At 55.9% G+C, this 14,114-nt stretch overlaps 2 protein-coding genes across 2 annotated transcripts; one reads left to right on the top strand and one right to left on the bottom strand.

The window, feature by feature from the left end:
• Window positions 1-1,187: 1,187 nt before the first annotated feature.
• Window positions 1,188-6,622, bottom strand: LOC311184482 (UPF0193 protein EVG1; the record flags this gene model as incomplete). Its single annotated transcript, XM_084254551.1, has 6 exons — window positions 1,188-1,259; window positions 1,404-1,504; window positions 1,677-1,808; window positions 2,463-2,645; window positions 5,655-5,717; window positions 6,520-6,622. 6 exons carry the CDS (start codon window positions 6,620-6,622, stop codon window positions 1,188-1,190), a joined length of 654 nt encoding a protein of 217 aa, XP_084110677.1.
• Window positions 6,623-7,214: 592 nt separating this feature from the next.
• Window positions 7,215-14,114, top strand: POLR2F (RNA polymerase II, I and III subunit F). Its single transcript, XM_084256410.1, has 5 exons — window positions 7,215-7,296; window positions 8,777-8,846; window positions 9,564-9,694; window positions 13,527-13,598; window positions 13,977-14,114. Exons 1-5 carry the CDS (start codon window positions 7,277-7,279, stop codon window positions 14,065-14,067), a joined length of 384 nt encoding a protein of 127 aa, XP_084112536.1. The 5' UTR covers window positions 7,215-7,276; the 3' UTR covers window positions 14,068-14,114.

The following is a 14,114-nucleotide window of genomic DNA, read 5'->3' as shown; positions in this document are numbered from 1 at the left end:
TGGTGGGGCCTGGGCCGAAGAGGACGGCTGTCCTCGTCATGTTTTGCCTTCTACTCTCGGGTTCTGGGGGTGTGTGGCTCCCCACAGAAACTTCCTCTGCCAGCCCTTTATCTGGTCTATTTGGCTTCTCTCTCTGAGGCTGTCGGGCGATGTATTTTGCAAACCTAAACTCTGTGTAGGCCCGGTAGGACTATGTGCATTCCTCCAGGTGGGGGACTTGGCTGAAATTCCAAATTATTTTGATTTATGGACCAGAAAATGACAGAATACTGGACACGTAGCCTCGCGCTTGCAGCAGACGTGGGGACGGCTGTGGGCTTACAGGGCCCGGAGGTCTTGGCTGCCTTGGAGACGGGGCCTCCCTGTTCGTTACACAGGCTGGGGTTGGAACTCCAAGGCCTGGGCCCCTCCTGCCTGTGTTCCTTCTGTGGGTGGTGGGGTCAGTGGGAAGACAACAGATGTGGGTGTGAGGCGCCGCCCTGCTGGTGTAGCGCATCCGGGGGGCCTTTGTCCTCATAGGAGTAATGGGCCAGGACCATCATGGGGCTTTGTTAAGAGAATTCGTGCCACGCAGGCCCATTCCACTTGACACTTGCAGAAGCTAGAAACCATCTGTGCCTGAAAAATTCAAACTCCTTGAACAAATAAGCCTTATCCCTCTGAAAACAAAATGATGTGTGCAATGACTTAATGTTAAGTATGTTTTATTGACCAGTTAATGATGGTGGTGAAGCATTTGCCAGAGGCTGTGTGGGTCCTGAGACCGGCAGCAAAAGGCATCATGTTCATTGCTAAGTTCAGAAAACCAGATGTGCAGGACTCACTGGCTGGAGGGGTGGGCGGAGGGCCTGCTGGGTACTCTCAGGCACGGCCGAGGAGGTGTAGCTCAGGCCTTGCTCTCCCAGCGTGCAGAGCTCCTTCCCGAGAAGACTCCGAGTTGGGTGTGGGTCTCTGAGCCTGTGACTGGGTCTCAGCGGACCCTGGGCAGAGTCTTGAGGAGAATCAGCTCTGACAGGTGGTTCTTTTTCTAGGGTGCTGTTTAGGCCTGGCTCCCCAAGGCCGGGGCAGTGTCATGGCTGCAGGCCAGGGTGGGTGGGCTGAGCTGGAGAGGTGGGGGGGACCCTGCTTGGCAGGGGGCAGGCTGCCGTGGTGGTGGTCTGGCTCCCCGCGCCCTCTCTGGGGACAGGCTAAGCCTTGGTGAGGACCTTCCTAAGCTCCTCACTCCTCTGGCGGTCAATGTCTTCCATTTCTCGCAGTTTCTACGGAGGGAGAGCTGGGGGTCAGGGCAGGGGCATGAGCAGCCACTGCGGTATGAAGGGAGCCGTCCCTGGGCCACCGCTGGCCCCTCCTTTCCCGGCACATCTTGGCTGTCCCCTCCTCTCCCACGTCCTTGTCGCTCCTACCTGGGAGATTTCAGCAAAGATGATCCCCCGGTACTGTCTGCCCTGTCCCAGGGCCTCCATGTCCGCCAGGAAATCCTTCCTCTCCTGGATCTCCTTCACCACTGAGGGGAGGAGGCCTATCAGGGGGGCAGGCAGGCCCTCAGGCGCCTGGGAGGGTGGGGGGCTGGCGCCTCTCTAGGGGAGAGGAAGCTCGTACTTCTCACCCTTGGGCCCTTGACATCACCCTGGCCCCCCTCAGCCCCTCCCGGCACCTCTGGCCCACCCGAGGCTCACGTTCTTCAAACCGGTCCGGCTCGGGAGCCGGGTCCTGGTGCCGCACGGGTGGGGGCTTTCTCTTCCGCTCGTCTGAGTCCTTCCCCGTGGCGAAGATGTTTTGGAGCCTTCGCTTCTCCTTCTCCAGATCTCCTGGGGGCAGAGAAATAGTCTGGTGAAGGTGAGCGGGTGGGAACCCGTGTGCTGGGTTCCCTGGGTTCCCAGGGTGGGTTCCCATGCGAGCCCGGCACTGACCCTGGCGCCCCTGAGCTTGTCATGTCAAGACGGGAGGGGATGGAAAGAACCTTGAAGGCAGCTTTGCCGAACCCCACGCTTTGCGTGCAGGGCGAGGCAAAGAAAACTCAGCGATAGGCCGGGGGCGGCCAGTGTGAGGGTGCTGGTGGGGCTGGGAGGGCCTGGGCCAAGAGTTATGTCACATGCCAAGTAGGGACGGGGGACAACAGCTCTGTGAACAGGCAGGCGTGCAGGGCAGCTCTGGGTCTGGGGACCCTGTAGCCTAAAAGCAGTGGCCATGAATCCTGACGTCCAGACATTCATCAGAGATTATTGGGCTCCAGCTAATCACGAATCCTGGAAACCTTTTTAAGAACCACTGAACTGCCTTCCCCTGCACTCTGAACACCCCCAAGCTACCATGTGCCAAAGCTCAAGAGCATTAATATAAACTGTGAGGATTTGACGAGATACCTGCTCAGCTGCCTGGGGGGCTGCTTGTCCCCACGCCCCCCACACCCCCCAAGCCCCTCGAAGAAGGAGGCGGGGCCCTGGGCCAGGCCTCCCACTTACGGGTCGCCTGAGGCTTGAACTGCTCCCTGTTGTAGGCCCCGTTGGCTTGGCACACGCTGGCAGGCCGGAGGTGGGACTGGGCCGCCAGGATCGGGGGCAGGTAGATGGCGGAGGCTGGCTGCTTGGCAGGCAGGACCCTCTGGCTGGAGGTGGGGCTGCAGTGTAGGGGCAGCGTGTCTCCTCCTAGGGAAGGAAGGGGCGGGTGGGGGCCCGCCTGGTGTAGCCAGCCCAGCAGTATGGCCGACTTCTTTCTCCTCTCCCCGCACCTCTCCCCTCCCGCCCCCTGCTCTCCCCACTCCTCTCCAGCACGGGGGTCTCCTTTCCATGCTTTCTGATGCTTACACCGACATGTTCAAAGATGTGTGTGCAGACAGGATTGTGCAGACAGGATTTGTTTTTCAAACACTGGATCATGCTGTATTATATTCCGTAATAGACTCTTAACACACCATGGACATCTTTCTAGATTGATGCACTTATATGTAACTTATTTTTTTATGCCTCTATACTAGTCCTTGGAATGGATACATTATTTATTCAACTTGTCTCCCAGTTTCAAAACTCCAGACTTTCCAATTTGTTTTTACTACTTCAAACAATGATGCTGCAATAAACCTTCTTGTGCATCCAACCTTTATAGTCGCGCTTTTGTTTCTGCAGACTGTCCGCAGGCAGGGCGGGATGGTTTGGGCAGTAAGAGACACCAATTCCCTCCTTGCTCTGTCCCTCCTGGGGGAGGGGCGGGTACCAGATCTGGAGCTCCTCCCCCGGGGCTGTCTCTCCTGTTGATTTGGCCCCTCCCCTCAATCCCCAGAAGCCCAGCTCAGAGCGGCCCGTCCATGTCCACCTCTTGTACTTCCACCCAGCCACAGGCCCTGAGCACTTTGCTGGGCCCAGGACTCGGGGTTGGGGGCTGGGGGAGCAGGGCAAGCAGACTAAGTCCTGCGCATACGGCCCTAGTATGTGGATGATGAGAAAATACACAAAATGTGGATGTGGATGGTGACAGAACAGGGATGGAGCATAGCGTGGGCCACAGCGGGGCTGGCAGTCTGAGATGAGGGCCTCCTCAAGAGGGTAACATTGAGAAGAGCCCCCCACAGTGGTGAGGAGGACAGCTAGGCAGATATTTTGAGGACAGCAGTGCCCTCCGGACAGAGGGAACAGCCAATGCAAAGGACCTGGGGTGGGAATGGGGCTGAGGGGCCAGGAATGTAGTGAGAAAGGGCAGGGCTGGGGTGTGTCCTGGAAGTCAAAGCCAGAGGTCAGGGAGGGCAGAAGCTCTGAGCCACCTAGGTCTGGAAAGGCGGGCTTTGACTGGGTGAGGTGGAAGCTGTGGGAGTATTTTGAACAAAGTGACAGGCCCCCTTTGGCTGCTATTGAAAAGGCAGTTGGGGGGCCAAGGGCAGAGGCTGCTGCCAGGCTGAGGCTGAAAGTCAAGCAGACAGGAGTGCTGATGAGCGTAGAGGGTCCTGAGGACCGGAAGGAGTGGGGAGCCATATTTCACACTGAGCTCCCTGCTCACACCTTCTCCAGGAAGCCAGGACATCTTGGCTCGTCTCTGGGGAGATGTGGGGCTTCCGAGCATGGCCCTCCTGCCCTATTTCCAGCTCTCCACTGCCAAGTGTTACCTCTTCCTTAGGCTCATTCTCAGTAAATAATCTATGTCTGGAGTAATGGGCGTTCCGGTGAAGAAGGGGAATTTGTGGCCTGCCACAGAATTTGAGCTAAAATAACTCAGATTTGGTTGAGAAGAGAGCAGAGAGGGGATTCTAGAAGAAAGGTGACTCAGTGCCAGTGCTTGGAGGCAATTTTTTTTCAGAAGAAAACTTCTAAAGAGAAGAAAACTGCCAGCAATCCAGTTACTTTGTTGGCCTAACCACTAATGCAATTAATCCTTCCGTAAATATTGAACACCTACATGCTGGGGCTCCAGTCGTGAACAAGGCGGACACAGTCCTTGGTCTCCTGGCACTCACTTTTAGGGAATTTCCAGCACATTCTCTTTGTAGCCATGCTTCGTTGCCAAGTGTGGAGACTGAGTTGCGTGAATCAAGTGTGCAATGGCTTTGGCAGCCCAAGTTGCCCTCATTTGCAGTGAGGAGGGGATGTGACTCCTCAACTGGCTGGACAGAGCCTCCCTTCCCTGGCCAGTTCTAGGCAGACATTGACCGTATTTGCCTCTCGGGCCCTTCTGTCCTGTCCCTATGAGTCTGGGGTGGGTCAGATGTCCTTCTGACAGGCCCATTCTTTTTTGAGAGAAAGAAATAGCTTTGGGTAAAGTCAAGTACAACTCAGGTGGCTTGAGAACCTTCTAGCATTCTCTCTCAAAGACCATTTTACAGGCCTCCGTCCTGAGCAATTTAGTGCGCACTTAGTCACATCTCAGAAAGCAAGACTGTTTTCAAGATCTTAGAGAGCACCTTGCTAAGATGTCCTCATATTTCCACGTTTTGTTTTTCATAAAAATGAATAGTCCAACATGGGGCCAGAGGCAAGGCTTTGCAGTTTTCCTACCTTAGCCTGAGTTAATCTTGTTTTCGCTACCTAAGCTACGAGTGGATGAAACTCTAACTCAGACACACACCCACAGTCCTTTTCTCCGGAGAACTCTCAGGGTGTGTGTGTGACCTGGATAGGACAGACTGCAGATGTAAAAGTGCTGAGCCTATTTTGCCTGTCTCTGCTGGACTGGGGTGCCTTAGGAAGCTCAGCTGGAGCAGGACCACAGGGGGCTTGTTGTGGACCCAGGTCCAAAGAAGAAGAAAAGGGGCCTCCCCGGTGGCGCAGCGGTTGAGTGCTGGGTTGCGAAGCTGCCTGCAGCCTCTGCGGCGCTGGTTCGATCCCCGGCTGCTCCCCAGCCACCGGAGGAGGGTCCCACATGGCGCGCAGACCTCTCCTGCCGCCCGCTGCTCCCCTCAGCAGTGTACTTCGGTCCTTCTGCCTGCTCTGCTCCCCGCTCTGGCTCTGGTGAATCCTCTCACCCTCTCCCGCGCTTCTGACTGTACCCAGTGCATGTATAAACAAAACAAACAAACAATCAAATAAATAAATAAATAAACATGCGTCTATAAAAAAAAAAAAAGAAGAAGAAGAAGAAGAAAAGACCCCGTAAAGCCGATTCCCTTAATATGAAGGAACATTAAACAAGGCTGCCCTCTGCCCAGGCAGCCTCTGCGGACTGCCTCTTACTTTTCATGGTGTCCATGATGTGGCGCTGTTGGAAGTTAGTCAATCTGGACTCCTGCATCATCACTGCAAGACAAAGTGCTTCTGTGAGGCCCCCTGGGCTGCAGGCCAATGCCCTCATTTCACCTTATGGAAATTTAAGAGCGTCACTTCCTACCCCACTTCTGCACTCGAGCATCCCTCTCCCTTTCCAGCATAATTTTTTTCTGTAGCGCTCATCACCATCTAAACTCTCTATACATTACTTATTAATTTTATTGTTGCCTCCTATTAAAATATTAGCTCCAGGAGAGCAAGAATCTTTGCTGCCCTCCTCCACCTATCAAATGTTGCACTTAGAACACAGTCTAAAGTCTGTGTAGTCTTTCAAAACACTTTTGAGAGGGAATGGATGAACGAACAAGTATTCATGAAGCCTGTGCCAGGGATTGGTGGGTCCAAAGCGGCACAATCCCTGCCCTCCCTGTTCATGAGTAGAGGGGAGACGGCTGCTAATGCCATGGGGCACAGCTCAAGAGCACAGACTGTAGTCCGGCCACAGGCTGTGCTAAGCCCAAGGAAAGAACAGGTCTGGTAGTGTGACGTACATGCAGAGGTAGGTCCCGTTGTGAGGGCGGCGGGTGGGGAGGACATGTGACTTCCCTGGAGAAATTGAAAATTTGACCTAAAGGATGGACAGGAGTGTACTACTGTGATTAATGCTTTGACTTTTGGCCTCTTGCACATGGTAGGACCCCAACCTTTCTGAACCCCAGGCGTCTTAGCTGTAAAATGAAAATAGCAACTGCTAAGCCACAGGTCAAGTAGGGAAGAACTGAGTTACAGAGGGTAACTGTTACAGCGGCTCTTCTGTTCTTGACGCACTGACCTCTGAGCAGCTCACAGGTCCCTGGAGTGTATGTGGCCGGCTTGGGGCAGCGCCAGAACCCGGCTCCTTTGGGCACTGCCTCCACCCTCTCCTGGGAAGCCATGAGAGGGCCCTGAGGAGGGAAAAACGCAACGACACGCCCCTCATCTCCCAGCCCTGATCTCTGCTCCCGCACAGCCCCCCATCACCCAAAGTGGGGATCGGGTAGCAGAGAATCAAGACGTCGTTAGTCAATAGTGTGAGTGCCCGATACTCCCACCCCGAACAGACACCCTTTCCCTCCCACCCCCCCAAAGGGCACTTCATCCGGCGTCGCCTGCAGCAGGGAAGCCTCATCGGGAGGGAGGGGGCATCGAGATAACGGCGGGGTCAGGACAATGCCCTTTGGGTGATACACCAAAATTGAAGCCTCACCCTAAAGTAAGACCCCGTCTGGGTGCCCCCGTCCCCACGGAGAGCGGCGGCTGGGCTGCAGAGACCCGAACCTCGGCTCCACCCCGAGACCCACTCCGGCGCCCCGCGGGACACTCGGAGATCCCGGCTACTAGAGCCCGCAGCTAGCTCCAGCTACCATGGAAACGAGGACGCGCCTCCGTACGCATGCGCACGTTATCGCCCCGCCCCCGGAAGTGAGCGCCTCCGTCGGCACAGCGCAGGCGCAGAGGTCGCGTGGCGCCGTGCGAGGCGGAAGCGCGCAGCCTCTGGGGTCTGCCCGTGTTGTGGGGCGCCGAGCCGGGGCTGGGGCGCAGGCGGCGGCATGTCAGACAACGAGGACAAGTGAGTCCCGCGCTCGGGAGGGGCGGGTGAGCGGGCGCCCGGGCGAAAGGATGCGGAGGACTGGGCGTCGCGGGCCGTGTCCGAGGGGCCGGGCTCCGAGGGCCTTCGGGAGCCGGAGCCCGGGGGGGCGGGGAGCCGGGAGCCTGCGCCGAGCGCACGAAGGCCCAGGGCCAGGGGTCCAGAGAGGACCAGTGAAAAAGGTGGCCTTCAGCAAACGTCCCCTGAGCTGGGCTCTGTCTCTGGTACTGGGTGTATTGAGGTGAATTAGGCACAGTCGCTGCTCCCCACGTGCTCCCTTTCCAGAAGATGGGACAGACCCGTGAGCAGAGCCTACCGGGGCGTGGTGCCAGAGTGTAGGATAGAAGTAATCCCGAGGAGGGTCTGGTGAGGCTTGGAGGCAGAAAGGTCCGGAAGGGTTGCGGCAGTCTAGGTGAGAGGAAGGAGTGGCTTGTACTCGGGTAGCGGTAGTAGAGGTGGTGATAAGTGGCTTTGCGTTTTCGGGATTTATTTTGACGCTAGAGCTAAAAAGGTTTCCCGATGTGTGGGAAGAGGAGAGAGCTGTACCTCAAAAAGAGGCGTGGTCACTATAAGTATACTTGTCAAAATTTAGAAACAGCTGAGAAGACCCCAGGAATGTCAGCGGTGGGTGAGCATTTCAGCATTGAGGGGAAGGAGAAACCAGCAGCGGAGACTCAGGAGGAGCGGCCTGGGAGCTGGGGGAACACCAAGAAAGTGGGTGTCCTTGAGTCAGGTTAGGACAGTGTTTTTGCAGGAGGGAGCGTCTACTGTGCCAGCTGAGAGATTGGGCTAGATGAGAACAAGCATTGCCCCTTGGATTTAGCAACCTGGAAATCCTTAATGAATCTGATAAGTGGTTTTGATGGGGGCTTGGAGGCAGGGCTCTTACTGTAATCGGATTATAACGGAGTGGGGGAAGGGAGGAATTAGACAGCAAAGATGGACAGTTCTCTAACAAATCAAGCTCTGTAAGGGGGAAATGACTGTATCTGTATAATCTGATGAGAATGACCCAACACAGACAGGAAAGATGATGAACGATCCTAGCAAAATTTGGGGGTTGGGCCTCCGTGATGGCTTAGGGGTTAAGTCTCAGTGTTATCATGCTATCACCGCTGCAGCCTGAGTTGGTCTGAGTTCAATCCCTGGCCAGGGAACTAACCCACACGGCGCAGCAGACCTCTCCTATCTTGCCCGCTGCACCCCTCAGCAGTGTATTTCAGTAGATCCACCTATTTTGCTCCCTACTTGGTCTCTGATGAATTCTCTCACCCCCTGCACCTTTGGCCTACACCCCAGGTCTTGTATGCATAAATAAATAAAAATAGGATTTCAAAAGTAAGTATCCTTTAAAAAAATGGGGGGGGGCTGGTGACTCGTTAAGTCCACTGAATTGATATTTATTGAAGCCCAGATTTCTGCCCTCTTTAATGCTCTACTGGCTTTTTTTTTTCCGGTACAGTTTTGATGGTGATGACTTTGATGATGTGGAAGAGGATGAGGGGCTCGATGACTTGGAGAATGCTGAGGAGGTCAGTGTTTGGCCTTGGATGTCCCCTCTGCAGCCCACCCTGCCACTTGAGCCAGCGGGTGATGCTGCCTGAATGCCTCTGTCTGCTGCTCACAGTCAGGGGGCCCCTGCCACCTGCACCCCCAGTCGGGGCGAGCAGACTCCATTTCTAGGTAGTGGAGAAGCCCTGTGGGGTGAGGCTGAAGTGACCCCTCTTCTTCCTGTTGGCTTGGCTGCTCCTGCCCATGCTTCTAGAGTAGCTCGAGTCTCATCTCTGACCTGTCCCTGCTCCCCAGTTGCGTTCGATGTCCCCACCTTCTGGTTCGCTCTATTGCCACCTTCATAGTTCCAGCTGTTTAGTTCTTTCCTGTCTTTTTTCCAGTCTGTGAATTCTTCAAGAGTGGAAGCACTTAGCCTTCCATCTTAGCATCTCTTATGTCTGGCACAGGGCAGATGTTTAACCAGCAGTTGTTAATGTGTGAGGGTGCGTGTTTGCACCTGCCTTCACTCTTGACTTCGTAGCCACTTGATCCACCGACTCAGTCACCTCGTCTGACAGCTGGGGGGGTTATTCCTTGCTTCCTGCTTGGGGAGATTTGTTGTCTGTGCTTAAGGACTTCTTTATAGAGCAGCCTCCTGGGACTGCCCCATTGCCAGGCCCTGCGTGTCATTCTCCTCAGCCTCCCTCCTTCCCCCAGACACACCCTGAGCTTCTCTTCTTTTCTTTCTTGGTGTCCAGGAGGGCCAGGAGAACGTTGAGATCCTCCCCTCTGGAGAGCGCCCACAGGCCAACCAGAAGCGAATCACCACACCCTACATGACCAAATACGAGCGAGCCCGTGTGCTGGGCACCCGAGCCCTGCAGATCGCGTGAGTGTGGCTTTTGCCCTTAACCCTTTTCTGGTGAGCCGCAGCGAGCCTCCCAGTGGCTGATCTGGCCCCGCCTGGTCCCTGAGAACAGACCCCCTGCTAGCACATTCTGAGCAAGGGTGCCATCCCTGTGTGCCAGGCACCGTGCTAGACCCTGGCCCTCAGGAAGTTTACAATCCAGTAGGAGAACTAGGCCGTGAGCATCTGAGAAGTCAAATCACAGCACAGAAAAAAACAATAAAAGTGCAGAAGTCGGGGCTCCCCTGGTGGCGCAGCGGTTGAGCTCTGGGCTGCGAGGCTGCCCGCAGTCTCTGCAGCACCGGTTCATTCCCCCGCCACTGGTGAGGGTCCCACCAAAAAAAAAAAAAAAAAAAAAAAGTGCAGAAGTCAGTGATCTCAGGGTGGTGGAGAAGAAGAAAAAGGTGTGTGCTCAGAGGTAGCCAGAGGAGGGGCCCTCTGGGGAGCAGCCACAGGGGCGGGAAAGCACGGAACAGCGGAGGGCTTCTGGGGGTTTCAAAACGAGCAAGTTTTTCTTTCTATCTGAAGTTTAGAACTCGTTGGAAGAATAACAAGATTCAGGAGTGAGCTAGCAGATGGGAGCGCGGAAGTCCGACGCTGGTGTATTCACCCCGGCAGGGATCAGGGCCTGTGTCTGCCAAGGTGGTGGTGGTTGGAGGGCGGACCACAGGTGCCTGCCCTTCTCCCCAGGCTCCTTGTCAGATGCGTTATCCCTCCTCCTGGGGGCACACGGAGGGCAGGCATGGTCCTGTTCCTCCCGTGGCCTGTCCTCTCCAGGGATAGACAAGGCAGAGGAAAAGCCTGACAAGCTGGGTGGGAGGTGGCAGAGTCTGGAGCAGGGGCACGTCATGGGGTGGAGGAGAGCAGAAATAGGTTGGAAAGGGAAGTGGGGGCACAACTTGTGGGGTCCTGCCCTCTAGAGGAGTGGGGCGCTAGATCTGCCTCGTCTCACACAGCGTCCAGCTGACCTCCTCCAGTCTTGTGGGGTGAAGAGGGCCCGTGTCCATCTCGGAAAGGGTTTTATGGGCAGGCAGCTTCGTTCCTCATCCGTTCCATAGCAAGGGGCCCAGGGACCACTCACCAGCCCGGCTGCCCTTGTTGCCCTGCTGGGTGAAGTCAGGCGCGTTGTGTATGATGCTTTTGAGAGCAAGGTGGTTAGGCCCCTCCAGGCTGGCGTTGGGAGCCACTGGCTGCATGTGGCCATTAAATTTCAATTAAGTAATTGATTAAAAGTTCAGTCTTTTCATCTCCTTGGCCACAGTTCACATGCCCTGCAGCCCCGTGGCTGGTGCTGCCACGAGGGGGAGCGCAGAGAGGACACGCACTCACGGCAGAGCTTCGGGGCCGCGTTCAGCAGGCTCAGAACCACCCAGCGGAACGTGTGTTCTTGCGTTGTTTTCAAGCTCAGACTGTGCAAATGCAAGTCTGTCAGCTTTGAATGCGACACTGAGCTGGTACCTGTTGGGCCGTGAAGGTGATTAAAGACACAGCTGCCAGCCCCCGGGGACTACCTTGTGGCGGGGACATGGACCCTTCCCAGGCAGATGGGAGGTGCTTTGCAAGAGATAGAGAAAAGAGAAGGGGGTCATTGCAGGGGGCTGGGAAGCTTCAGGAAGGGGGTTGATTTAGGTGGGGGTAGGAAAGGACGGTGGTTTTGAGGGTCTTCAGGCGCCAGAAACAGACGAGGGGGCCCTGGGTGAGGCAAGCCGCTTGTGTGGGTTATGATGTGGGAGTGTAAGTCTCTTGGGGTGTGAGACTGGAGATGCCACTGAATGCCCAGAGTAACAGGTTCACTTGTCAGATAGCTGTGCATTTGGTGGGCGGCGTGGGGCACTTAAACACGTTTGGAGAACTTATAAGAACAACAGCTTGCTATTGCTCCACGTCCCAGCCTCCTGGGAGCTGGGTACAGTACAACTTAGTTGGGCCTGTAGTGCCCTTTCCGAGGAAGGGCTTGGACACCGGCTGGCTATTCCCTACTGCTGTGAGCCCTTGGATTGCCAGGCTGTGTCCAATCCCTAGCACTGGGCAGGGATGGGCAGCTGAAGGGCATCTCTTGGACAGCTTCTGGATGTACTCTCACTGGGGCCGTGAGCGCCACCTGGTGGCTGAGGTTTGCCACAGCCTTTTCCCTGCTCAGAGTCACTGCCTCACCTGGGCCTCACCTGGGCCTCACCAGGCAGCTTGTGGGAGGGCAGGTGGGTGACTGCCCTTGCATTACTCCTATCTTGAAAAAATACGGCATATGCAGACTGGGAAAAGCGTATTGCCACATTCTTCAAAGCTTTATATTTTGGGAAGATTTAAATGTTTGAGAGAGGATGTGGGGGAACTAAATACTAGGTCTTTGCCTTTGGAAAATTTTCAGACTTTTGGGGAGTAACAGAAATCAAACAGCCAGTAATAAATCATTAAATTATTAGGTGTAAACCCAATTTACCTTTGGTGTAAATTATTAGGCGCCACTCTGCCTGGCTGATTATCAGAATCACTTGGGGGAGCTTTGCAAAGATTCTGTTGAGGGTTTGGGGAAGGACCTGGAAACCTGTATTTTTAACATGCTTGCCTGGTAATGATTTGGGATCCATTCGTGAAAATATGAGCTGGACTCATGAAGCCTGGCTTCCTGGAGGAGGTGGGCCTAGAATCGGCATCCTGGTTTGTGTGTAGACCCTGTGCGGTGGGCCAGGTGTGGTGCTAGGGCACATGGTCCTGGCCCCCAGGTGCTCGAGAACTGGCAAGCTTCCAGGCAGGAGTTAGAGTACAGCGAGATTGATGCCGAGAGGACACCTGTCAGGTGAGGCGGGCACTGAGGATTTGGCAGAGGGTTTCCAGGTGGAGACATGGCGTGAGGGAGAGACTGCAAGAGGACACAGGGCAAAGACAGGGTCCACCCAGGGAACATAGACGCTTGGACTGGCTGGAGCCTGGGGTAAATATAGGGAAGTAGCTTCAGAAGTTGCTTGAAAGATGAGCAGGGTCCAGACTGGGCTCTGCCTGGTGACCACAGGGTATGCACATGGGTTGTAAGCAGGTGAGTGCCTGACACCCCTCTCCCTGGTGAAGGTGGGAAGGGCAGGACCCCTGAGGGGGTCTTGCCAAGACAGAAGGAAAATGAGGTGAGCTGGCCTGAGGCACACCCACGGCACGGCCCAGAGCCTCAGAAAAAGCCCTTCGACTGGAACCCTGCCATGTGGCCGGCCCAGTCAGATCGGCCCTGGGGAAGGCCCTTGACTGGGGCGTGACGATTGTTGTGTGGCCGCGGAGGATGCTGACTCTCGCCCGGCTCACAGCTCCTTTCTCTGGATCTTTCGCTTATTAATGGAGGCATTGGAGCTTGGGGGCTCAGGTCTTGGCTCTGCCACCTACTGGCTGTGTGACAAGGGGAAGTTACTGACCTCTCTGGCCTTAAGTTTCCTCACTAGTAAAACAGAAATGATTAGTGCTCCCATCAGGTGAGGGCAGCTAGCTGACGAGCTGAGCAGGCACAGCCCTCTTAGCCCTCTTAGCCAGGGGTGTGTTCACATCGATAGCGAGCAGGCCCCGCGGGACTTTGTGTTTCCATCTTCAGACGAGGAGACTGAGATTTGGAGAGAAATTCACTGGTTTGGGACACAGAATTTAAATCCACTCTGTTGCCCCCCACTCGAGTGCCCTCGCTGTGGCAGTGCCCCTGGGCCTCTGCTCCCCTCCTCCCACGCCTGCCTCTGAGAAGGTGCGGCCCAGGAGCCCGATCCCACCCTCTCTGGGAAGTGAACCTGCCAGGCCCTGGCCCTGTGCTTGCCTTCTGCCCAAACCTGTCTTGCACCCACAGGATGTGTGCCCCCGTGATGGTGGAGCTGGAGGGGGAGACAGATCCCTTGCTCATCGCCATGAAAGAGCTCAAGTAAGTCGCCCAGGGCCCTAGGAGGCATCTTGGGGTGGAGGTGTCTTGCTGCCTGCCCCCACCCTCACTTCCTGGCTTGCTCCTACGGGCAAAGGGTGGGGTGGAGCCATTGACCTGACCTCAGGATTTCCTGGTTCCTGTTACCTTTGCCCCACAGCACCCCCCATGTGTCCCCATACCCCGCTTTCAGTTTTGGGGGCAGAGCTCTTCAGATCCCCTGTCCCGTACTCAGGGGTGCATTGTGAGCCCGCCCCTGCAAAGTCCGCTGGGATCCCAAGAGGATGCTCCTGAGGCCGCAGCTTCCCTGCGCTCCCCGCAGCCTGTCCCTTCCGCCGCAGAGCTGCGCCCTCACGTGCTGCCCTTTCTCCCCTGCCGCAGGGCCCGAAAGATCCCCATCATCATCCGCCGCTACCTGCCAGACGGGAGCTATGAGGACTGGGGGGTGGACGAGCTCATCATCACGGACTGAGCCGGACGCGCTCCTCCCCTGCCCTGCCCCAGCTTCCTGTCTTTCTG

This window comes from Talpa europaea, assembly GCF_964194135.1.
Source record: "Talpa europaea genome assembly, chromosome: 15".
In the NCBI taxonomy this organism is placed as follows: domain Eukaryota; kingdom Metazoa; phylum Chordata; class Mammalia; order Eulipotyphla; family Talpidae; genus Talpa; species Talpa europaea.
Note: the sequence above shows the minus strand (reverse complement) of the source record. Positions and strands in the feature narration are given on the sequence as shown.